Source organism: Procambarus clarkii, chromosome 10 (genome assembly GCF_040958095.1).
Source record: "Procambarus clarkii isolate CNS0578487 chromosome 10, FALCON_Pclarkii_2.0, whole genome shotgun sequence".
Taxonomy (NCBI): domain Eukaryota; kingdom Metazoa; phylum Arthropoda; class Malacostraca; order Decapoda; family Cambaridae; genus Procambarus; species Procambarus clarkii.
In genome coordinates, this window is record NC_091159.1 from 17,428,932 (window position 1) to 17,455,736 (window position 26,805).

The window sequence follows — 26,805 nt, forward strand, 5'->3', positions numbered from 1 at the left end:
AATGAAAACATAGATGAAAAAGCAGCACAAATACAATTATGTCGACAAACAGCGCTCTTTAAAAAAAACAGACATTGGTTGACAATAGAAGGGTAAGGTAGGTTATAGGGAATTTATTAGGTATAGCTTCGTTTTTAACTTAAACTGGTTGAGAGAGGTACAGTCTTTAACATGGTTGGGAAGGTCATTCCACATTCTGGGCTCCTTGATTTGTAGAGCATTTCTAGTTTGATTAAGTCGTACTCTAGGAATATCAAAACTGTATTTATTTCTGGTGTGGTGCTCATGGGTTCTGTTACATCCTTCTATGAAGCTTTTGAGATCAGGATTGGCATTATAGTTTAGCGTTTTATATATGTATAATACACATGAGAGAATGTGCAGTGACTTAATGTCTAACATATTCAGAGATTTGAGTAGGGGTACCGAGTGATGCCTGGGGCCAGAGTTGGATATTGTCCTAATAGCAGCTTTGTGTTGAGTAATTAGAGGACGTAAGTGATTTTGGGTAGTAGAGCCCCAAGCACAAATACTTGGCCCTCTCCTCTTTCTCATCTACATTAATGACCTTCCAAATGCCTCCCAACACCTCAAACCAATTCTATTTGCTGACGACACAACCTTCATTTACTCCAGTCCTGACCCTCTTGCTCTAAATGCCACAGTAAATACTGAGCTAAATAAAGTCCATCATTGGCTAACTGCCAACAAACTCACCCTTAACATTGACAAAACCTTCTATATTCTGTTTGGCAATAAATCCTCTAGTCTTATAAATCTCAAAATAAACAATACCCAAATTTGTAACAAATTAGATGGCAAATTCCTTGGCATTCTCATTGACAACAAGCTGAATTTCCAGGGACACATTCTAAATATATCAAAAAAAGTTTCAAAAACTGTGGGCATTCTTTCTAAGATCAGATATTATGTACCACGCCCTGCTCTGGTGACTCTCTATTACTCCCTTATCTATCCTTATCTCAACTATGGTATTTGTGCTTGGGGTTCTACTACCCAAAATCACTTACGTCCTCTAATTACCCAACACAAAGCCGCTATTAGAACAATATCCAACTCTGGCCCCAGACATCACTCGGTACCCCTACTCAAATCTCTTAATATGTTAGATATTAAGTCACTGCACATTCTCTCATGTGTATTATACATATATAAAACGCTAAACTATAATGCCAATCCTGATCTTAAAAGCTTCATAGAAGGTTGTAACAGAACCCATGAGCACCACACCAGAAATAAATACAGTTTTGATATTCCTAGAGTACGTCTTAATCAAACTAGAAATGCTCTGCAAATCAAGGGGCCCAGAATGTGGAATGACCTTCCCAACCATGTTAAAGACTGTCCCTCTCTCAACCAGTTTAAGATAAAAACTAAACACTACCTAATAAATTCCCTGTAATCTACCTCACTCCTCTATTGTCAACCCATGTCTGTTATTTTCTTTTTTTTTTCTTTTTTGTAATCAACACTGTTTGTCAACCTATTGTATTTGTGCTGCTTTTTCAGTCATGTTCCCCCTTTTTTTTTTATCTTTATTTGTATTTGTTCTCAACATCTTTTATTCTTTATGCTCAATTAGTATTAAGTTCTAGATATTAATGTTTTTCTTGCCCGAAACGCATTGCCTAATAGTGGCTTTAGGCATTGTATGTACTAGCTCTATCTATATATCAATCCATTAATGTAACATCACTTGTATGTATATACCTTACCTGAATAAACATCTGAATCTGAATCTGAATCTGAAATACCATAGTTGAGATAAGGATAGATAAGGGAGTAATAGAGTCACCAGGGCAGGGCGTGGTACATAATATCTGATCTTAGAAAGAATGCCCACAGTTTTTTAAACTTTTTTTGATATATTAAGAATGTGTCCCTGGAAATTCAGCTTGTGGTCAATGAGAATGCCAAGGAATTTGCCATCTAATTTGTTACAAATTTGGGTATTGTTTATCCTGAGATTTATTTGATTAGAGGATTTATTGCCAAACAGAATATAGAAAGTTTTGTCAATGTTAAGGGTGAGTTTGTTGGCAGTTAGCCAAAGATGGACTTTATTTAGCTCAGTATTTACTGTGGCACTTAGAGCAAGGGGGTCAGGACTGGAGTAAATGAAGGTTGTGTCGTCAGCAAATAGAATTGGTTTGAGGTGTTGGGAGGCATTTGGAAGGTCATTAATGTAGATGAGAAAGAGGAGAGGGCCAAGTATGCTGCCCTGAGGAACACCAATGTTGATGGGTAGGGTGGGAGAAATTGTATTATTCACAGAAACATATTGGAGCCTGTCAGTAAGGTAGGATTTGAGGTATTGTAGGGAGTGTCCTCTGACTCCATAATGATGTAATTTAAGAAGAAGGTTTTGGTGGTTGAAAGTATCAAAAGCTTTACGCAGGTCCACAAATAACCCAACAGGGAACTCATTTTTATCAAGAGCTGTATGAATCGAGTTAAGCATACTGATAAGTGCATCATTAGTGCTTTTTTTGGGTCTGAAGCCATATTGGCAAGGGCTAAGTATATTGAGTTTGGCTAGATATGAGTAAAGCTGCTTATAGATTAGTTTTTCAAAAAATTTTGACAAGTTTGGCAGGATTGATATAGGTCTGTAGTTGTTAACATCTGTGAGATCACCACATTTGTGGACAGGCGTTACTCTCGCTTTTTTTTAGAATATCTGGAAAGGTTTGGAGTTCAAGTGACTTGTTGAAGAGCAAAGCAATAGCCGGGGCTAAAGATCTGGAGGCTTTTTTGTAAATTAAAGTTGGTATCTCCTCAAGGGCACCAGACTTGGTTTTAAGGGAAAGGATTATCTCATTGACGTCAGTGGAATTAATAGGCTTTAGGTACAGAGACTGTGGATAGTTACCTGTAAGATAGTCCTTAATGTCAGTACTGGAAGATGGAATATCATTTGCAAGGGATGAACCAATGGAAGAGAAGAACCTATTGAACTCAATAACAGAATCAGAGGCTGAAAGCTGACCATCGTTATTAGACAGTAGAGTCGGTTTGTTATTTAAAGACTTCTTTGATCCCAATATTTGTGAAATTGTACTCCAAGTTTGTTTAATGTTGCTCTTTATTTGGGTAAATTTATCTTCGTAGTATTTAGTTTTGGCTCGTCTAATTATCTTAGATAGCAATAATGAGTAATTCTTTGAGAATTCTTTGGAGACAATTCCTAACCTATACTTCTTCTCAAGGTCATGTTTTTTATTAATAGATTTAAGTACCTAAATACCTTACCTAAATATACATTTATTTATTTAGTTACATACAATGCCTAAAGCCACTATTACACAAAGCATTTCGGGCAGGAAAAACACTAAGACTAAAACTTAATACTAATTGAGATTAAAGTTTAAATTGTGTTGAGAAAAAATAAGAAAAAACATGGAAAAAAGGGGGGGGGGGAAATATGGCAGAAGAAAAGTAAAAATACAATTTGGTCAACAAACAGCATTGTTTAAAATAGAAGACATGGGTTGACATTTTGGGTGTGAGGTAGGTTACATTGAGTTAATTAAGTAGTACTTAGTTTTTATCTTAAACTGGTTGGGAGAGGTACAGTCTTTAACATAATTGGGAAGGTCATTCCACATTCGAGGTCCCTTGGTTTGTAAATCATTTCTAGTTTGACTAAGTCGTACTCTTGGAATATCAAATAGGTATTTGTTTCTGGTGTGGTGCTCATGGGATCTGTTTTCCTTCTTCTCTGGCTGGTTGTGTGGTGTGGACATAACTCTCCTGTGTGTTTCTATTCTACTCCTCTTCCCTTACCTTATCCTGTGTCGGGGTTTCTAAGATAAGTACCAGTGTTGCATGTACGTTCTCTGGCAAAAGTGTATAGTAGTTTGTGTAGCCTGAGCTAGTGTTTATATTCCTAGATTACTCTAGTTGTGTTGGTGAAACCACGTTTGGTCAAGTTGTTCGAGGCTACCTATTGCCTTTGGTGCAATGGATCAAATACGTAAGATTCAGGCCGAAGAAACCCTCTCAGCTCAAAGTGACCTCCTTAAAAAGCTGGAAAAACAGATCAATCTCCTTCAGGCTCACCAGGCGGCTTCCGAAGATGACCAAGAGCAACAACAACTTCATGACTCCCTGATAATTAGCTCTACTGATCTACCTGTTGAACAACAAGGTGAGGATTGCTGTAACATAGCCAACACCCTAATTAATTCAAAGATCAGTCTCAATGTTCAAATCAAATCGGCTATTAGGATAGATAAAAACAATCCCCGTAACTGTAGAAGAATGCTCATCAAACTTGCAAATCCCTCTGCGAAGTTTGACCTCATGCAAACAGCTGCTAAGCAAAAAACCAACCTCTATATAAATGAGTGTCTTACTAAGCAGCGTGGATCCCTCCTCTACAGGCTGCGCCAAGTTCGCAAACAAAACCCTGGTCTTATCAAGCAGTGCTACACTAGGAATGGTACGATTTTTGCGAAGAAAGAAGCTACAGGAAAAAGGTATGAAATAAAATGTGACCACCAACTCCTGGCCTTCCTAAGTGATTGTGGTATATCTGAAAACCTGAACCCGACCAATGCCAGTACTTAAATTAACTCTTTCAGTGCCTGAGCCTAACCTAACTTAACCTAACTTAATCTAACTTTGTCTAAGGTGCTGTCTCTGCCTTACCATTTACCTGATGTTCTCCTATTCCTATAATTTCCTAAATAATCCATCAAGTCTCCATGCACTTATGCAAGCATCTACCTCAGTTTCATTGTAAAATTTTACTCTTAAATCTAATCTTACCCTATTCCATTTATATTTTAAATTTATTTGTATTGATCTATGTCATTTTTTTTAAATCAATTATTGATCTCATTTTTGTTCTTTTAATTAAGTTCATACTAATTATAAGTTAAAACTAAGCTTAATAAAATTTATTATCTTTAAGATTATTTTACTTTACAATTATCATTTGTCAAATTTTTTTATATATTCATCTTGACAGTCTCTACTGATTTTTTGTTCTCTCCGCCAAACTTGTATATTGTGTTTTGCTATAATTACTTCCTATTTTACAGCAGATTTGTTTTTCATCTGTTCATGTAATTGTTATCTTATTGTATTGTGACATTCTTTTCTATATTGATATATATTTTCTGTCTATTGTTACTTACATTGTACCTGAGAGTACCTGTAAGCAATCTACCTCATTTTTCATTTTTGCTCAATTTTTTTGGTATTGCTTAGTCTTGTTTATATTTTTGTTTTGTATATCTATATCTTGTGTTTTGTATAGTCCATGTTTATATGTTTTTTTCTTTAATCTCATTCATTACCTAGGTTTCCTAGCCTAGCCATACTCCATTGTACCCCTGTAAGCCCCTTTTGTGTTTGTTTGGTACAGTATTGTGTACATTTATTTCTTGTTGTTTCTCTTGTTTTTCCGGCAATCAGCTTTTTTTTATGCAGTCAAGTATAGACCCAGAACTTAACCTCTTATCCACTATCTATGACAATAATCACTTTAATGATCTAAATTGCAGATATTTTGCAGCACATGATGTAAACAATGTATTAACTCATAGTCACAATATCTCTGTAATCAATTTGAACGTTAGATCCCTAGGCAAACACTTCGATGATGTTAGTGCCTTGATTGAAGCTATTGACAACAATTTCTCTTTTATTATACTTACTGAAACATGGTTGAAAGATGATACTACTCAACTCTTTAACATGCCTAACTACTCAGCAATCCACAACTGTCGTCAACTTCAGAGAGGTGGTGGCACTGCTCTTTACTACCACCAAGAACTAACATGCTTAAAAGAAATTAGAACTAGAGACTGCTATGGGGAGTATATCTTCGCCAGCTTCAGAGTCAAGGGTGCCGAGTCTATCCTGTCTGTGGGTGCAGTTTATAGAATTCCTAACACTGATGTGTCCGAATTCAACTCAAACCTTAAAAATCTAATACTTGATAACAGACTGAACAAAAACCACCTAATTATTGCAGGGGACTTTAATATTGACCTCTGCGAGCCAGAACACCCTACTGCTGTTAGCTTCCTCAACTGTATGAATTCCTGCTTCCTCATACCCTTAATCACTAGACCTACTAGAATCACTGATAGCACTGCCACGACTCTTGATCACATCTGGACAAATATAACCTCTCCGCTTACTTCAGGTATAATCACCGATAGCACTACAGACCATTACCCCACATTTCTCTTAACTAACATTAGCAAACCACCTCTTGAGTCAAGAGAGATACGTTTTAGACTACACAATGAAACTGCTATAGACAATTTTATAACTGCTACTGATAATGTCAACTGGGAGTCCGAGTTAGGTAACATAGAGGACATCAACCTAGCAGTTCAATCTTTTCTTCAAATAACTCTTAGCCTTTATAATACCCACTGTCCTATGCTTACAAAACAAGTCACAACCAAAAGGCTTAACAATCCTTGGCTTACAAAGGGAATACTTAAATCTATTAATAAAAAACATGACCTTGAGAAAAAGTATAGGTTAGGGATTGTCTCCAAAGAATTCTCAAAGAATTACTCATTATTGCTATCTAAGATAATTAGACGAGCCAAAACTAAATACTACGAAGATAAATTTACCCAAATAAAGAGCAACATTAAACAAACATGGAGAACAATTTCACAAATATTGGGATCAAAGAAGTCTTTAAATAGCAAACCGACTCTCCTGTCTAATAACGATGGTCAGCTTTCAGCCTCTAATTCTGCTATTGAGTTCAATAGGTTCTTCTCTTCCATTGGTTCATCCCTTGCTAATGATATTCCATCTTCCAGTACTGACATTAAGAACTATCTTACAGGGAACTATCCCCAGTCTCTGTACCTAAAGCCTATTAATTCCATTGACGTCAATGAGATAATCCTTTCCCTTAAAACCAAGTCTGGTGCCCTTGAGGAGATACCAACTTTAATCTACAAAAAAGCCTCCAGATCTTTAGCCCCTGCTATTGCTTTGCTCTTCAACAAGTCACTTGAACTCCAAACCTTTCCAGATATTCTAAAAAAAGCGAGAGTAACGCCTGTCCACAAATGTGGTGATCTCACAGATGTTAACAACTACAGACCTATATCAATCCTGCCAAACTTGTCAAAAATTTTTGAAAAACTAATCTATAAGCAGCTTTACTCATATCTAGCCAAACTCAATATACTTAGCCCTTGCCAATATGGCTTCAGGCCCAAAAAAAGCAATAACGATGCACTTATTAGTATGCTTAACTCGATTCATACAGCTCTTGATAAAAATGAGTTCCCTGTTGGGTTATTTGTGGACCTGCGTAAAGCTTTCGATACTGTCAACCACCAAAACCTTCTTCTTAAATTACATCATTATGGTGTCAGAGGACACTCCCTACAATACCTCAAATCCTACCTTACTGACAGGCTCCAATGTGTTTCTGTGAATAATACAATTTCGCCCACCCTACCCATCAACATTGGTGTTCCCCAGGGCAGCATACTTGGCCCTCTCCTCTTTCTCATCTACATTAATGACCTTCCAAATGCCTCCCAACACCTCAAACCAATCCTATTTGCTGACGACACAACCTTCATTTACTCCAGTCCTGATCCCCTTGCTCTAAATGCCACAGTAAATACTGAGCTAAATAAAGTCCATCTGTGGCTAACTGCCAACAAACTCACCCTTAACATTGACAAAACTTTCTATATTCTGTTTGGCAATAAATCCTCTAATCAAATAAATCTCAAAATAAACAATACCCAAATTTGTAACAAATTAGATGGCAAATTCCTTGGCATTCTCATTGACCACAAGCTGAATTTCCAGGGACACATTCTAAACATATCAAAAAAAGTTTCAAAAACTGTGGGCATTCTTTCTAAGATCAGATATTATGTACCACGCCCTGCCCTGGTGACTCTCTATTACTCCCTTATCTATCCATATCTCAACTATGGTATTTGTGCTTGGGGCTCTACTACCCAAAATCACTTACGTCCTCTAATTACTCAACACAAAGCTGCTATTAGGACAATATCCAACTCTGGCCCCAGACATCACTCGGTACCCCTACTCAAATCTCTGAATATGTTAGACATTAAGTCACTGCACATTCACTCATGTGTATTATACATATACAAAACGCTAAATTGTAATGCCAATCCTGATCTCAAAAGCTTCATAGAAGGTTGTAACAGAACCCATGAGCACCACACCAGAAATAAATACAGTTTTGATATTCCTAGAGTACGACTTAATCAAACCAGAAATGCTCTACAAATCAAGGAGCCCAGGATGTGGAATGACCTTCCCAACCATGTTAAAGACAGTACCTCTCTCAACCAGTTTAAGTTAAAAACGAAGCTATACCTAATAAATTCCATGTAACCTACCTTACCCTTCTATTGTCAACCCATGTATGTTTTTTTTGTTTGTTTTTTTGTTTTACAAATCAACGCTGTTTTAATGTAATTTTCTGTAATAATTTATAATTGTATTTGTGCTGTTTTTTCAACAATGTTCCCCCCCTCTTTTACCTCTATTTTTATTTGTACTCAACGCATTTTTTTCTTTATACCCATTAGTTTTAAGCTTTAGTCAGTAGTGTTTTTTCCTGCCCGAAACGCTTTGCGTAATAGTGGCTTTAGGCATTGTATGTACTAGCTCTATCTATAAAGCCAACAAACTTTGTAAAATCTCTTTATGTATGTACCTTTGCCTAAATAAAAATTATTATTATTATTATAATTATTATTATTATTATTATTATTATTTTGCTAGTGGCCTATCAAAATAGACTACCCTAGTTTTTCCAATTGTAAAACCTTGCATCCTGCCTATGTGGACCAAGGCTTTTAACGTAAAGTAGAGTGGTAAAGAGGATAAGTGTTTTAGAGTGTTAATGTATATGGGGGGTTGTTAGAGGGTTTAATAAATAAGTACTGTTAAAGGAGTGTCCATTCTTCCTGTGAAGTGGAGCAGTGATCTACTGTTAGACTGACGTATTTACTTTAAAGCCAGTAATTTAGGACTGTTTTATGTTCTCATTGGGGGCCGGGCCTATCTGAGCTCCACTGATTTTAGAAACTCCTAGGTTTTTCCCTTAGGCCCTCACAGTATAACTACATACCTTCTAATAACAAGTAACATTTTCATAACAACAACACATAGCAAAAAAGTATAAAAAACGGTCGGTATTGTAGCGAGTATATATAACCGCTGCATTACGTAGGAATGCGGAGGAATTTCTGATGGAGGAGAAGACAGTTGCACAGCGCGATCCGCAGCGCAGCGTGCGGAGCGCCGCGGGGGGCCTATATAAGAAGTGAGGAGGGGACATGCGTTCTTTCTTGCTACAGCCTCGCCCCGCTTCACAAGTCAAAGAAAAAATTTTTCCCACCCTCCTCCCCTTCCAATGGTCAGCGGCAAATAACCCTACGCACAGTCCTATGTACTTAGTCCTTTATTGTTAGTAAACTGGGGGGTGCAGCGCCGGCCCCTAAGTATTACGCTGTCCGCAGCTACTTACTCTCACTTGTAAGAGTATTGTTAAATTTGTCCTATAGGTGTATTCTACAGATACTAGTAATTTACCATTTCACATTATGTCTGGGATTGGCGCATTATTTCTGTCATGTGTTAGGCCACTATATGATACTCTATAAGCCCTGATTCTACTTGAAAATTATGTAAACGTTTACCTTACTTGTACCAATAGTTAATAAGGATTCCGCGTTCTGCAGACCATGTTCTATTTAGTTACCGGATATAAGCATATGTATTAATGTTATTAAGTCATTGTAGTCAAGTTATACATGTATTTATGCTGTTGAAAAATTATACAAGTTATCCTGTTCATTAACATGGTCTGAAAAAATTTATTTATTTGTTTCTACTAAAAAAATTAAATAAAATAGGTCCCAATGCTGTCGGTGTCTCATTCCTCCGTTATCAGAAATTGTCAACAATATACTCGCTCCAAGCTCTCATTAGCTAAAGGAGATAAGTCTACTTAATCCATTCAATCTTTTCCCTAATTACAGGTAACATTCTTTCCATCCTACTGGAGGAAGCTGAGGTGTAGTCCAATAATATAAGCAATCAATCATCGAGTAAGCATCAATACTTATGTAACGTACGTTTATATTACGTTGTTGGGTTGATTAGATACACAGTGTTTAGTGGGTTTCATATTTATTTAGTAGTCCTGGATACAGCAGTGTCGTAGACGTTGAGACGAAGCCTGGAGCAGAGCAGAGAGCTGAGTGAGGCCGGAGTCGTGGAGCTCTATGTGGAAGAGCGTAGCGGCTCGATTGAGAATTGTGAGTGTCTGAACTCGGTGAGCGAGAGTGTGGCGGCTCGATGCGGTCGTAGTCTGCTGTCTGCTCTGTGTCGAAGCTGTAGCATCTTGGGTCGATTAGGACTGTACACGCCGAGTGCTACATTGTTGACTGTGGAAATTGAACTGTCTTCTATTCATCAAATCGTTGCTTATATGGTGATTACACCTCAGCTTCCTCCAACAAGGTGAGAAGAGTATTACCTGTAATTGGGGAAAGGATTGTAGCTTCTGTAATTAGTTATGCTATTAAGATAATGAGATAATGGAGCGAGTATAAGATTAACTCGCTACAGGACTCCCCCTGCCAAGGAATGGAAGAAAAGCAATACATAAAAAAGCTACGAGGCTACTGTTTCCGACGAAGAGTCGGAAACGCAAGCTGTAAGTCCTGTACTGCGCAAAGTGCTTGACTCGGCAGAGTATCAGAATGCACGAACGTGTAGATGAATCTGACGAAAGAGCAGCTTTCGTGGGCGCCCCTGTAGAACAAGTAGTGCCCTGGCAGCGACGGAGAGTCGGCAAGACAGGCTGTAGATCCCACATTATGTAGTTACTGATGAAGCTGCCAGATGAGTCAGTAGCGATCGTGGAGCAGCAAGCCGTAGTAGATGAAAATGCAGAGATGATCGCGATGAAAATCATAGCTGTGGCGAGGGTGTTGGCAACGTTCCATGACAGGTGGCTGCGGTCCACAGCAAGCAGCATCAGTAGAGGTCCAGTGAGAATCCATGTTGTAGTCAGTCGTGGCTGGGTATCGTCGAAACTCTCTGGGGTCACCAATGTAACGTACGTTTATATTACGTTGTTGGGTTGATTAGATACACAGTGTTTAGTGGGTTTCATATTTATTTAGTAGTCCTGGATACAGCAGTGTCGTAGACGTTGAGACGAAGCCTGGAGCAGAGCAGAGAGCTGAGTGAGGCCGGAGTCGTGGAGCTCTATGTGGGAGAGCGTGGCGGCTCGATTGAGAATTGTGTCTGAACTCGGGGAGCGAGAGCGTGGCGGCTCGATGCGGTCGTAGTCTGCTGTCTGCTCTGTGTCGAAGCTGTAGCGTCTTGGGTCGATTAGGACTGTACACGCCGAGTGCTACATTGTTGACTGGAAATTGAACTGTTTTCTATTCATCAAATCGTTGCTTATATGGTGATTACACCTCAGCTTCCTCCAACAAGGTGAGAAGAGTACAATCTTACCTGTACTTGGGGAACGGATTGTAGCTTCTGTAATTAGTTATGCTATTAAGATAATGAGATAATGGAGCGAGTATTAGATTAACTCGCTACACTTACCTAGCACAGGAGACACCGTGATCATGAGTAAGCATCAGTATAATTTCCAGTGATTCAGTTAACTACAGTAGAGATGCTTCAGAGTTATCACACCTCTTCAACCTCAAGCACTCAGCGTGTACAGTTCCAACCGACCCCAAGACGTACTTGTGAAGGAGGAAATGTATATTTTTACCTCTCAAAATGTTTGGTAATGTGTTTATTTGTGATGTGTGTCTATGTATATATTAACACGTTGTACTGAATGGGGTGAGAATAGCTTGAGCTACCTCATCCCTTTGTGTGTATTTTACCTCAATAAACTTATTTCAATTTCAATTTCAACCCCAAGACACTACAGCTTCGACACAGAGCAGACAGCAGACTATGACCGCAGCGAGCTTCAACGCTCTCCCTCCCCCATCGAGTTTAGAAACTCATGATTCCCCATCGAGTCGCCACGCTCTCCCGCACAGAGCTGACTCCAGCCTCACTCAGCTCTCTGCTCAGCTCCAAGCTCCGTCTCAACATCTACGACACTACCAACAACCGATTGATGTAATCAAGACTACTAAATAAATATGAAACCCACTAAACACTGTGTATCTAATCTACCCAACAACGTAACATAATCGTACGTTACAGTATACTTTCTAAAATCAGATATATTGTTCCCTACTGCTCTCCTATCATTATACTACGCACTAATCTATCCCTATCTTACATAGGGTATCTGTGCATGGGGTTCAACCACTGTAAATTATCTCTAGCCTATCATCACTCAGCAAAAATCTGGTATCAGAACTATAACAAACTCTGTCTTCACACAACACACAACCTCTCTATTAAAGTCCCTTAACACGCTATAAACATACATTCACTCCACACATTCTCATGTGCTATCTACATGTACAAAACCTTGTTCCTAAATGCTAATCTTGATCTGAAACGTTTCCTTGAAAGGTGTAATAGAACCCATGAGCACCACACCAGAAATAATAATAATAATAATTTTTATTTAGGTAAGGTACATACATACAATAAATTTTTACAAAGATTGGTTGACTTATAGGTAGAGCTAGTACATACAATGCCTAAAGCCACTATTACGCAAAGCGTTTCGGGCATGATAAACTTAAATGACAAGCTTAATACTAATTGAGCATAATGAGTAGAATGAAAACAAGAAATGAAAACATAGATGAAAAAGCAGCACAAATACAATTATGTCAATATATCTTTGATATCCCCAGAGTCAGATTAAAACTGTAAAAACACTCCGCGTAAATAAAAGGGCCCAGTCTTTAGAACTCACTCCCTGACGAATTAAAAATTGTCTAACCCATGCCTTGTCAAAAGTTCAATAAAAAAGTGTCTAATTTCATCCTCAAAGTTTCCTACCTTGTGCTTCAAACTTACATTGTATATCTTGTACAACCCACTTTCCCAATATTAGTACTTAAGACATATTTACCTTACGGTGTAATCACCTCTTTCACTTATGTTGTAGTTATTTGTTGATATAGAAACCTTGCTACAATGTACATTTTCATCTTACCTGATATGTTAGATTAAGGACCTGTCCGAAACGCTATGCGTGTTAGTGGCTTTGTATGAATGTAAAAATACCAATCTTATGTAATCTCACCAACCCATTGTACCTTCTTGCAAATAAATTATAATTATTATTACTTTAGCTACTGCTTCTAGATACAAAATTATGGTAATTATTTCCACGTTGTCTTTCTACTTTTTTTCCTAATATTTGAAGTGCAGCTTTTGAGTCTGTGTATATGATTGCATTTTGAGTATTTTGTGCAAATCACATATGCGAATGCCTGTTGTATAGCAAAACAGCTCAATTTGGGTTGATGATACTGATCCTCCCAGTCTCCAGTATGCCTGTTCTCTGCCCGTGCAAAGAGCAGCACCAACACTTATATTTCTGTGTCAACCTGCGTTTGTGTCTGTGAAGATGTGCGTGGCTCCTGCTCCTGCAATACTGCTCATTTGCTCTTCTATGATGCGCCTTAGGATTGTTGGATCATAGGCAGCCTTTTTCACCGGAAGAACTTCTATTACTATTTGGAAGGTAGGCTCCTACCACGGTGGGGAACAAGTGTAGTTTGGGTGTGGTCGATCACCTCTATCCAGAATCATGTTTTTTTAATTGTATTCTGTTTAGGACTTCTCCCGCTCTAGCAACCCAAGAGTTATCATTGTTTTGGCAAAGTCCAACCACCAAGGCCTGTCGTACTGTGACTGAATCAGGGGAAACAATTATCTTACTGATAATCGTAACTGTTTTGAGATATTCTTTCTTGAAGAGAGGACAAACTGGTTTTCATTCTTAGATTCCACATATGGGCTACCAGGGCAGCTCTCACAGCATTGTTTTGTGCTACTTCAAGCTTTTTCCACTGTTGTAATAAGGTTTGTGATTACAGGTGTTGCATAGTCGACCACTGATCTGACTGCCTGTGCAGAATATGTGCGAAGGACTTGCAGATTGACTCCTCCAGAGAGAGGTTAGCGACCTGAAGATTGCCGTCCGGGCCGCAGTGCTCTCTCGCAAATAAGTGACCTTGGCATTAAAATTTATGTGTGTGTCCAGGATTATTCTTAGATACTGATAAGTGTCCACCCATTCAATTGGTTGACCCTGAACTTTGAGATGGTTGTTGGGCTTCACTATTTTTATGGGCATGGCTTTTGTCTTGGTGTTGCTGAGTTTGATACCAGTCTGCTTTGCCTCTGCACTTATGCATTTAGATGCAAGGCGCCCTGCATCCCTTCTTTTTATGATGATGACAAAACCGTCCACATAGTTTAGCAGCCTGCAGTGTTGTGGGAGCTTCAGCCTCATTATTCTTTCCATTAAACAGTTGAAGAGAAGGGGGATGAGAATGCCTCCTTGGGGTGTACCATTTTCATGTCTTGTATTCAGAGACTGTGCCATGAAGTTTCATTCTTGCTTCTTTGTTTATGAGACAGTTTTTGGTTCAGGAGTGCAATTTGCCTTTAGCCTCTTTGTTGACGCAGCCCGTCCTCGCATACAAAGATCCAAGCTCGTTAATCCAGCTACCAAATCCCCTGTCTATGAATGAAAAGCGGTTTACACACGACTCACAACTGTTGACGTCCGAACACTTCCAGAACAAGTGCTTCGTTCACGTCCTCTATTCGAACTACAATTCTATAAATTCTTCCCCCACATACTTCAAATACAAATAATCACCAATAGAACCTAAACACCTAACCTATGCCTAACTATATATATCATTTGTATGTATAATAATATTAATTTACATATAGCAATAGACTATACACATAACTATAGACAATTTTGAACAGAGAAGAAGGATATTCAACAGTGCACGCAAATACATCAGGGTATTAAGAGGTAGATGGAACTAAAAAAACAATTTTTAATACCCAGTATGTTAAAATTGATGAATGGGTCTGGGAAAGACGGCCACTGCTACAGCCTAGTGTGAGGACGGCCGGGTTGATCGATGAGGCAGCAGAGAATAGATGGGGCGCTAGCCAGTTCAAAGGCTTTCTCGAGGTCCAGGAATTTTAGTCTGTTATTCAGGTGGGCTAACAGAGTTGTAATACATTCCACTGTGCCAACTCCTTTTCTATAAGCATACATATCCTAGTGCAGGGCATAATAGGAATTATGTCCTGGTGCAGTTTAGGCATTGTCCACTTAAGTCTGTTGAGTGCCATTCTGTCAGCCGTCTTGGCTGCACAGCTTTGGAGAGATGGGCCTTGGATTAGCTGGATCTTTGGGTTTTAGGATCGGTACTGTCTGCCCTATTCCAATCTGTGGATCTAGTTTGAGAAGTCCAGGCTAAATTAATTAACTTTAGGTATGCAGCGTCTCCCTCTGGGGCCGAGGTTTCTAATCATTTTATAGATTATTTTGTCGTCTCCAGGGGATGTATCTTTGGAGTTTTTTTAGCCCGATATGCGCTCATCCAGTGTGAAAGAGGTATTAATGTCAGAGGCTTCTACACATGCTGTTAGGATTCTGTGGCATCTTTCCTCCTCTAATCCGGGAGGTTAGGTAAGCCTGAAGCAAATCCGATACACATAACTATAAACAATTTTGAACAGAGAAGAAGGATATTCAACAGTGCACGCAAACTATAAGATCTTGAAGGGTATAACCAAGGTTACATCTCTCCAGACAGCACAGTGACACAGGAAAAAAAAAGAACAACAGGGTATTAAGAGGTAAACTAAAGGAGTTAAGAAGCACAGACCGATTCAAAGATGCAAAGCTAAAGATCATGAGAGGGCAGGTAATCATAATAGTAGCTGGAGGAGAGGACATAGTCCTTCACTCAGCCAGGCAGAACTAACCCTATAAATCTTGGACGACAAACAGGCTCAGAACCAGAATGACAACGTACTGAATAATAATGTGAGAAATATAGAAGCAATCTCTCAGCCCCCCTTCCCTCCAGGAACAGTATAGTTTAATTTGTTTCTACACAAATGCCAGAACCCTAATAAAAAACATTGACGCCCTGTATGCATATAATGAGGCTGAATATCCCGGCATCTTCAGCATCAGTGAAACATGGGGACGAGAGGACATAATAGAAGGGGAATGTCATCTCCCAGGATACCATCCACCATTCAGTTAAGACGGAACAAGAGCAGGCGGGGGGTAATGCTTTATGTGAAAGTGGACCTGAATGCAACCACCTATGAGGAATTTAATGCACTGGATCTTCAGGTGCAAGATACTAGATGGTAGCAAATTGACAGCAAGAACATGCTACAGGGCCCACATGGCAGCATTAGAGGAAGATGCTGATTTGCATAATGTGATCAATGCGGCATCACAAACCCCAGCTCTTATAATGGGATGACTTTAACCCAGAAACCATAGATTGCTTAAATCTAACATGACAAGCAGTAAAGCAATTTCTTGACCTGATACAGGACACCTTTCTCATACAGCATGAGAAAGGTATCATCATACACACAAGGTAAAAGCATTTTATATCTTGTGCTAACACCAGAAGAGGGCACAATTGATCAAACTGATCAATTGATCACTCTTGTGTGATCATCGTATTATGAGACGGATTATTTATTTATATATATAGTATACAAGGTACATTGGGCTGTGAGAGTATGTAACATTGGTGTCCTTACATTCTAGCGTTGCAGGTCCTTAATTTAACAAATTAAGAGTATTTAAATGCATTGTAGCAAAATTTTAGTTTAACTAGAATATATATTGATTATACTAGTAAAGTTACATGTCTTAAGTAATAGAATTGGGCAAGTGGGTAGCATAAGATACAGGAAACTACTGGAGAAGGTAAAAATCCACAATGAACATCATTGATTATGATATATATAAAAGGGCACTAAACTCAGTCGCCCAGGAAATCAGATCAGCCAAAAGAAACAAAAACAAAACTTGCCCAAATATAAAGAACGATCCCGAGTTATGCTATGATTATACAAGTGAAACTAAAACAAAGGACTCGGTAGGATTAAAAGACGAGACTAACCAAGTTATACTGGATAATAAAAGGGCAGCACACAGAATGAATACTTTACATCAGTGTTCACACTAGATAGCTTAGACGACATCCCATTGCTCACACAAATGTTTGAAGGTGAAGAGAATGAATTAAGGGATAAACCCATAACGTATGACAATCAGGAAGAGCATTGACAGTAAAACACTCAAAACCCCCAGGTGTGGATGGAATTCAATTGAAAGACGAAGGAACTAGCAGATGAACTATGCCTACCACTGAAACTGCTTTTCATAAAATTTCTGAAATGCAGTTTGATATTTTCTAAACCCCACAAGTCTGAGGAGAAAAGGTAAGGCAAGACGTTAACAAAAATAGGTAGACTTCACTACCCAGCCCCCCAACTCACCACAGAGCTCACATGGGAAGCACAAGCAACCTCAGGGGTAACTAGAACTTTACATGGGTCACCATTTTAGGGCTGAACAGTATTCCAGGGATCAACAGGGTTTTCAAACCCTACAATGCCCATTTGACCTAGAACTTTATATGGGTCACTATTTTAGAGCTGAACAGTATTCCAGGGATCCATAGGTTTTACAAACCCTACAATGCCCATTTGACCCAATGTCTAACTAGAGTGGACTAACCAAACTAGCCAATTGATTCAGGTCTTCGTACATTGGTAATATATGGGGTCATACTTCACTTGGTAACTGCCACAGCAGGCAGGAGAGGGGAGCAGGAGCTACCCCCCTCCTACCCATGGGTAGTGCACAACAGCCCTCCTCATAATGTCACTGCACTGCCTACCAAGTGTGTACACAGCCCAAGAGGTCCTAATTCCACCTGGTAAAACAATTGTGTGTCATGGGAGATATAGTGAGGAAGAGAGCAGAGGGCAGCATCTAATGCCATCACAGACTAGTAACTTTGCGTCAATACTAAATAGGAAAACAGACAAATAGGTAATAAAAGGCATTAATAATTTCTCAAATGTATATTTCCCCATATAGGTTATACATTCCAATAAACAAAAGTAAACAAATTAACATAGTTATCAAATCAAAAACTCAACATGTCCAAGGGCAGTTAAACTCAGGAAGTGATTAAGTAATGACAGAGCAGCAATTAAAATTAATAGAAGGAATATTTACACAACTTTTGACCTACTATACTTCATAATATTTACTAATGCTTCTTTCTATATATATATATATATTTATACCAAGAAGACTATTGAAATAAAAAATTTAGTCGAGCCTCCTTACTTTCAAATTAAAAACTACTGTTCTGTGAAGCTGCATTAAGAGTTCCATTAAATTGTACTTATCAACAGTTGTTTTTGAATTTTATCTAATTTTTAAAGACATTGATATGATTTGGTACTCATTTTAAAAATCTGACCACAATAATTAGATAAAATGAAAGCGAATCAATTTTAAACATCTTTTAACTATCTAATCACATCGATGAACCATTAAACCAGTTTTCATTGATGGTGTCATTTTTACAAAATTAGTAACAATTTATTAAACAAGAAAAGTTTCATGGTTGGTGTCAAAGCCTTGGTTTAACTGCTGCGCCACCCTAATCTTGACACACTGCAATAGCTTCATCCCGTTCTTCACACAATTCCTTGGCAGTCTTGTCCATCTTCTCCCGTGCAAAGTCTTCAATTGGCAATCCCTGAAATAATGAACAAATAATAAATGGGTGTAATAAGACAAGTCTGACCCTATTAACATTAATACTCTAGCCCATTGGCCCGTATCCTATTGTAAATTTTCCAGGCATCTCAAAATCCCAGCCAATAACACCTGAAATGCTTACTCATTTTTTCATGTTTTCTTGGTAAAATTTAGTTATACTGTATCTAAATTGTGTCAATTGTTCACAAGTAAGTAATTATCAATAGAAGGCACCAAACCGGGAAGGCTATGTAGCGCCATCAAATGTGCGGGATAATCAGAGGGCGCTAAATATCACCAAGGATGCCAATACGAGAACAAACGCATAAGGCGAACGATATCAAAAGTACAAGTCGCCTAGAATTCCATCGGGGCACAAGCGACCGCGGGGGATGGTCAGAAAACAAGACACGCTCGTCCTGGAAGTCAGGACATTCAACAAGGATATGCACGACCGTAAGAGGGACAATGCAATGTGGACAATAAGGAGCAGGGCGGCACTTCATTAAGTGACCGTGAGTTTAACGGGCATGGCCAATACGTAACCTAGCCAGAGCTGTTTCCCACCACCAGTTACGGTGGCAGGAGGAAGGGCACTGGGACACACGACTCCTAAGAGTACGCAATTTGTTACCAATAACAGAAGACCAACAGCTCTGCCAGCGGACAAGGATGGAGGCATGAATAACTGGGTAAAAGTCGAAATAAGGAATACTTTCACGAGAGATGGGACAAGCACGGATAGCTTCCTTAGCGGCAGCATCCGCACGCTCATTTAAAGAGACACCAACATGGCTGGGAACCCAGCAAAATGCAACTGACTTAAATTTACTGGAGATAAGAAACAGCCAATGTTGAATCTCGACAACCACCGGGTGGACCGGATTAAAGAACCCTAATGCCATGAGGGCACTACAAGAGTCAACTACAACCACAAAGGAGGATTGACACCGGGAAAGCAGGAGACGAAGAGCATAGAGAATAGCAAAGTTCTGCTGTGAAGATGCTAGCCTCCAGGGGAAGGCGACACATATAAGTGTGGTCAGGAAAAACAACAATAGCCCACACCGTCAGCAGACTTAGACCCATCGGTGAAGATGGGAACAGAGTGGGAGTGAGAAGAAAAGTGCTCAAGGAAGAGGCGAATAGCCCACACCGTCAGCAGACTTAGACCCATCGGTGAAGATGGGAACAGAGTGGGAGTGAGAAGAAAAGTGCTCAAGGAAGAGGCGTTTCAGAACTGTAGGAGGGGTAAAAGCTTTAGTGATGCGGGTCAGAGAAGTACAAAATTTGGGAAAGGGGATACAGATACAAGGGGATACTAGAAACATTGGTAATATGAGCTGAAAGAGAATCCTGTAAGCGAGAACGGACAGAAAGAGGAAGGAGGTGAAGAGGAACAGGAACTACAGGAGGGGTAAAAGTCAAAGCACAATAGAGGCGAGAGTGAGGATGCTGTAAGGATCGTGCAAGATAGCAAAGACCGTAGCGATCACGGCGATCCTGGAGAGAGACAAAGCCAGCGTCAGCATACAAGCTGAGGGTAGGAGTTGAACGAAAAGCACCAGAGCTGAGGCGCAACCCAGTATGGTGCAAAGGATCAAGACGGCGAAGAGTAGAAGGAGAAGCAGAAGAGTAGGCAGGGCAACCATAATCGAGTTTAGACAGGACGAGAGAGGAATGCAAATAGAGGAGCGTGCACCTATCCGCTCCCCAAGAAGTATGGGACAAAACCTTAAGTAGGTTAAGGGCCTTAGAGCATTCAACACGGAGGTAAGAGACATGGGGCGACCAAGACAAACGAGTGTCAAAGAATAACCCCAAAAGCTTCGCGGAATCTTTGTACTCAAGGGGATGACCATAAAGTGACAGAGGGACGAAGAACGACCCTCTTCCGAGTAAAAGTCATGGCACAAGTCTTAGTACTAGAGAACTTGAAGCCATGATTGGTGGGCCAAGAGGACACGGCATCAATCGCAAGTTGAAGCCGCCGTTGAAGGAGAGGCGAATCATCACCTCGATAGCAAAGAGTAAGATCGTCAACATAAAGAGCAGAGAAGATGCCAGAAGGGAGGAAAGAAGAACATTGAGGGCAACCAGAAAAATAGTAGTACTCAGAACACTACCTTGGGGCACACCTTCATACTGCTGAAAAGAGGCAGAGTGGGGGCCACCAAGCCTGACCCAAAAGGTACAACGAGAGAGAAAGCTTTGAAGGAAGAGAGGGAGATTACCACGAAGGCCAAAAGAACGAAGTTGGGACAGAATGTGGTATCTCCAAGTCGTGTCATAAGCCTTTTCCAGGTCAAAAAGGACAGCAACAACGGAGGTCTTCGCAGCAAAAGCAATACGAATATAGACCTCTAAGTTCACCAGGACAACAGTCGTGCTGCGGCACTTGCGAAAACCAAATTGAGAAGGAGAGAGATGGCGATGGTGTTCCAAGAACCACATCAGATGGACATTTACCATACCCTCAAAAAGAACTTACAAACAACTCGTGAGAGCAATAGGGCGGAAGTCCTTAGGGACGTACCGAGAGACCCTGGTTTCCAAATAGGGAGTACAATGGCATCGAGCCAGTCCTCTGGGACGGACGACGACTCCCAGACTTGGTTATACACTCACTAAAAACTGAGACGTGCACGGAGGGAGATGGCGAAGCATCTCATAATGAACGTCATCCGAGCCCGCCGCTGTAGATCCGCAGAGGGCCAGGGCAGACTGAAGTTCAGAAAGAGAGAAAGGAGCGTTATAGGGAAGGTGGAGATGAGTGCGGAAATCTAAAGGATAAGATTCAAGGATTATGAAGGAAGGAAGGATGGAGGGAGATGAGAACCAGAGCTAACAGAAGAAAAGTGGGAACCCAGTTCGGTCGCGACCTGCACTGGATCCGTCACAAGAGTACCACGGAGGTGGAGAACCAGCGAGACATCCGGAACGAACTTGCCCGCAATCTTGCGGATCTTCTTCCAGATCTGCGGCAGAGGAGTATCGGACATAATGGTGGAAACACAAGATATCCAACTCTCACGTTTAGCTGTACGGATGGTCCTACGGGCCACCACACTTGCCTTCCGAAACAGAATAAAAGAATCAGCCGTCTGCCGGCGGCGGTGTTTCTTCCAAGCCGCACGCTTACAGCGGACAGCCTCAGCACAGTCTGCATTCCACCAGGGAACGTACTTCCGTGTGCCCCCGGGAGGAAGAGCGAGGAATAGAGTGGAGGGCAGCATTAAAGACAGTGTCATAAAAAAGAAGGGCACGAGGAAGAGGCAGAGAGGAGAGGTCAGAAAGAGTAGCACGGAGGGTGAATATGCACCAGTCAGCCTTGGCAAACTGCCACCTAGGGAAGGAGAGGGGAGGGTGAAAAGAGAAAAAGGAAACGAGGACAGGGAAATGATCTCTGTTATGGAGGTCATCAAGAACCCGCCACGTGAAATCTAAGTAAAGGGACGACGAGCAGAGAGAAAGATCAAGACAGGAAAGGGTGCGAGTTCGAGAGTCCACATGAGTGGGCTCACCAGAATTCAGAAGAGATAGAGAAGAAGTGAGGATGAACGGTTCAAGAAGGCGGACTCGGGTGTTTGTCAGAACATCACTCCAAAGGGCATGTCGACAGTTGAAATCACCCAAAAGGAGCACCGGCTCTGGCAAGGAGTCCAGGGGGTGCTTAAGATCAGGAAGGGAAAGCAGGACATTTGGGGGGAGATAAATGTAACAGACTGTATACCATTTACTCACAAAAACACGGGCAGCAGAACAATGGATAGGTGACGGAAGAAGTAGGGTGACGAAAGGAATATCAGATCGAATTAAGAGAGCAATAGAGTTACGGGGGGGAAGGGGGGGGGGGGGAAGGGGGGGGAAGTGGGGGGGAAGGGGGGGGAAGGGGGGGGGGAAGAAAGGAATAACCACGAAAGCGACCAGGACAAGCACCAAGCATCGGTTCCTGGAGACAAACACAAAGTGGTGAAAACTGTGTTATCAGAAGTTGGCATAAAATCCACGAATATTCCATTAACAAATAGACATTATCAAAAAGAGAAAGGACATCTATCTGGACCTAAAAAAGGCTTTCGACAGAGTTCCACATAAAAGGTAGTTCTGGAAACTGCAACACATTGGAACACAGCATCTACCAGATGGAATACAGAATTATATGAACATGTTTGCTGATGATGCTAAGATAATAGGAAGCATAAGAAACTTAGATGATTGTCATGCCCTTCAAGAAGACCTGGACAAAGTATATGGAGCACTACTTGGTAAATGGAATTTAATGTAAATAAATGCCATGTTATGGAATGTGGAATAGGAGATCATAGACCCCACACAACCTATAAATTATGTGAGAAATCTTTAAAAAATTCTGAGAGATTTAGGGGCGGTTCTAGATAGAAAACTATCACCTGAGGATCACAAAGAACATTGTACAAGGTACCTATGCTACACTTTCTAACTTCAGAATTGCTTTTAAATACTGTACATGGATGGTGAAATACTAAAGAAATTGTTCACGACTTTTGTTAGACCCAAGCTGGAATATGCAGCGGTTGTATGGTGCCCATATCTTAATTTAAGCACATCAACAAACTGGGAAAGGTGCAAAGACATGCCACTCAATGGCTCCCAGAACTGAAGGACAAGAGCTACGAAGAGAGGTTAGAGGCATTAAATATGCCAAAACTAGGAGAGGTGATAAGATCATTACATACAAAATAATAACAGGAATTCATAAAATTGATAGGGAAGATTTCTCGTAACCTGGAACTTTAAGAACAAGAGGTCGTAGATTTAAATTAACTAACCAAAAATGCCAAAGAAATGTAAGAAAATTTAATTTCGCAGAGTGGTAGACAGTTGGAACAAGTTAGGTGAGAAGGTGGAGGAGGCCAAAACCGTCAGTAGTTTCAAAGCGTTATATGACAGTGCTGGGAAGACGGCACACCACGAGTGTAGCTCTCATCCTGTAACTACACTTAGGTAATTACACACACACATATACTGGACTCTAGTTCAGAAAGGATGAAGAGATTGTTGTAGAGGAGCTGAAACCGAGTGTGAAAGTCCAAGAGGGCAAGATTCAATACAGGGCTTAGGTGATGAACATAGAAGAAAAAAGAACTGGTGCTTACATACATCTACCAACGAGGAATTACAGTACATTTACTAACCTGAACTATGCTCCATTTTTTATCCTTAATTGTTACAGGGAAGGAGTACATAACTCCCTCAGGAGTGTTGTAGGACCCATCAGAGAAGACTCCCATGGACACAAAATGTCCCTCTTTGGTTCCCTGAAAAATGCTCTTCACATGGTCGCAGGCAGCTTTTGCAGCAGACATGGCAGACGACAACTTGCGAGCAGCAATAACGGCACCACCACGTTTCTGAACCAACTGCAATTTATAAACAAGTGTTAGTGATAGTTTTACCTAAATTAATGTTTTTCTTGGTCATTTGCAATCAATGAATTTCCTTTAGATTGTGATACATGTAGACCATTTTTGAACATGTCACGCCTTATAGTTTTGAGACCCAGATAATTTAAATACTGTAGTATCACTTTTAAATCAACTTTAAACAATTTGTTTTACAGCTACAAAAATGACAAGCTGCACCACAGGCAAGGAATGCTTTATTAATGGTTATTGAACTCAGTCAAGGCTTTCATATACTATGACAGTACAATAAGGGTATATTTAAACAGTACACTTTCCAAAAGTATACAAACTAATTTACACTTTTTTTTTTTAATTAAATTTCATCAGACAACAATTTAATAAAGTTATCTAATGACAGTATGACTTACTTAACTCTTAGTCAATAGAACCTTGCCAGATCACTAATGTCTTCCAAGGCAATGGACCTTAATCTGTAGTTACTTCACCTTGCCTTACACCAAATACCCTTAGCACTCAATCATCTTCACTGTCTCCACCTAAATGCTCCAATTTACCTATATACAAATTTCGTACATTGAACGCCCTCAAACTATTCCCCCATGCCAAATACACTTTCTCTTCAGCGAAGAATATCGCTACCGTGGATTACACATACAGTACATTATTAGATACACCTTTACAATACTACAATTCTAAATTCCGGCCATTTCCTCCTTCATTATATTATCACTACTGGGACCCTCTTTTACAGGGTCCCGGTAGTATAGTCGAGTTCGCTCTCGACGCACAATCGAGAATTCCGAGTTCAAATCCCGGGCGGGACAGAAATAGTTGGTCACATTTCCTTTCACCTAATGCCTCTTTTCACCTAGCAGTGAGTAGGTACTCAGGAGTTAGTCAGCTTCTTGTGGGGTTGTATTCTGAACGGTGTCAGTAATTCGGCTTTGGGGAGGGAGAAGTGGGGGTTGTTCTGGGAGTTCCTCAATAAAAGCCAAAATGTGTATGAACACACACACTGGCTTCCTGTCCCCCAACAATGAATTATTAATAATTATATATATTTATAACATGGCATATAGCCAGAAAACACAAAAATGGCAATTACAAATAACAAAACTGATAGTACAGTTCATACTACTAATGTAAGGAATTAGGCCTTTTGCTACTTATTGGAATCTATTAAGTTGGTCATTGCTACTAATTAGCTAGAACACTATCTGCCAATCTTTTTTAATTTTATTTACTGACTTTACTAATTTATTTACAGGTTTAAAAAGTAAAGGAACTATGCCTAATGTCCTATCTTGACCAGAATTTAAACCTGGGACACAGTACATCTGGTATTATGCATGCTTGTTTCAACAAACAAAAAATATGATTCTGAAAACTTTACCAGTGGCACTACCTAACTTTCTAATGAAACTTCATTTTATGGGGCAGTCAGAAGACTTAAAAATTGCTAAGACACTTTAGATAACTTAAAATCAACAACATTGGCAGATGCAATTTCATGCTGAAAAACCTAGGGCTCAGAGCCTAAGTAATAATGATTATCAGATATTAGCTGGACAATGTTTAAATTACCACATTAATGTACAAATCTGCGAGTCATAATTAGTAGGGTGGGAAGGGAATTATGTGGAGAAAGTGCCAAGCCATTACAACTATACAGTACTGTATAGCCAAAATATATTACGACTTAAGCCAAAAATTAAATGTACAGTATAAATATATTGAATAAGGCAAACAATACTGGGATTCATACTTGGAAGCATTAGTCCAGATATCTCTAGTTTTATCTTGCCCTTGTTAGGCCCCATTTAAGATTATACAACGAACACATTTCTACATATAAATTCAGAAAACGTGTGTAAAGACTGGTTAAGTTTTAGAGGATTATTCATTTATACAACAAATTAACATGTAAAACAATAGGTGGGGGATTGTGGACCATTTCAAGAGTAGATATATACTGTATATACATAAATGAGATTGGTTTGTTATAAATAGAAGCCACTTCACATAGGCCAGTAAGTCTTCTGTAGTAATATTTTTTTTTTTTAAGTTTAAAAGAAGCCTGAAGAGGCACAAGTTAGTGCCTAAATACAGACTAAAGAGGCAAACAAATTTCCCTGCTGGTAATATGTAAGTGATGTACTATACTATAACTTAAATGTACCAGTTCTCCAAAATCAGACATCTTGTAATCAAGTCCATGCTGTCACAAAACAAGGAGGAGGTTACTCACTGTAATAAATTCATTTTTCAAAAAAGCATCGTCCTTGATTGCATCATACACAGGGATCTCTTCACCATTCACAGTGGCAGTTGCATGACGAACATCTGGGAACTGGGTAGAGGAGTGATTACCCCAGATGATGACGTTCTTTACATCCGTTACTGGAATGCCAAGCTTGGCAGCAATCTGAGCCTGTTGAGGAAATGGGACAAAAATTATAAATCAACCTGCAAAACTGATTATACAGGGTTAACCCTTAAACTGCTCTGGGCTATATGGCCTTCAACACCCACAGGCGCAAAAAAAGAAAAAAAAAGAAAAAAATATTCCATCTTGTA

General features: G+C 39.8%; 2 protein-coding genes across 2 annotated transcripts in view; one reads left to right on the top strand and one right to left on the bottom strand.

Annotated features, from left to right (window-relative positions):
• Positions 1-3,984: 3,984 nt before the first annotated feature.
• Positions 3,985-26,805, top strand: part of LOC138363002 (uncharacterized) — a 323,725-nt gene continuing 300,904 nt past the window's right edge. Inside the window, exons 1-2 of the mRNA XM_069321669.1 lie at positions 3,985-4,171; positions 4,407-4,502. Of these exons, the coding sequence (XP_069177770.1) occupies positions 3,985-4,171; positions 4,407-4,502 (283 nt within the window). The remainder of the gene's footprint in view (positions 4,172-4,406; positions 4,503-26,805) is intronic.
• The window catches only part of Mdh1 (malate dehydrogenase 1), a 28,120-nt gene continuing 19,429 nt past the window's right edge, over positions 18,115-26,805 (bottom strand). The window contains exons 5-7 of the mRNA XM_045728631.2: positions 26,477-26,659; positions 23,998-24,222; positions 18,115-18,818 (exon numbers count right to left, since the gene is read on the bottom strand). Of these exons, the coding sequence (XP_045584587.1) occupies positions 18,720-18,818; positions 23,998-24,222; positions 26,477-26,659 (507 nt within the window). The 3' untranslated portion in view covers positions 18,115-18,719. The remainder of the gene's footprint in view (positions 18,819-23,997; positions 24,223-26,476; positions 26,660-26,805) is intronic.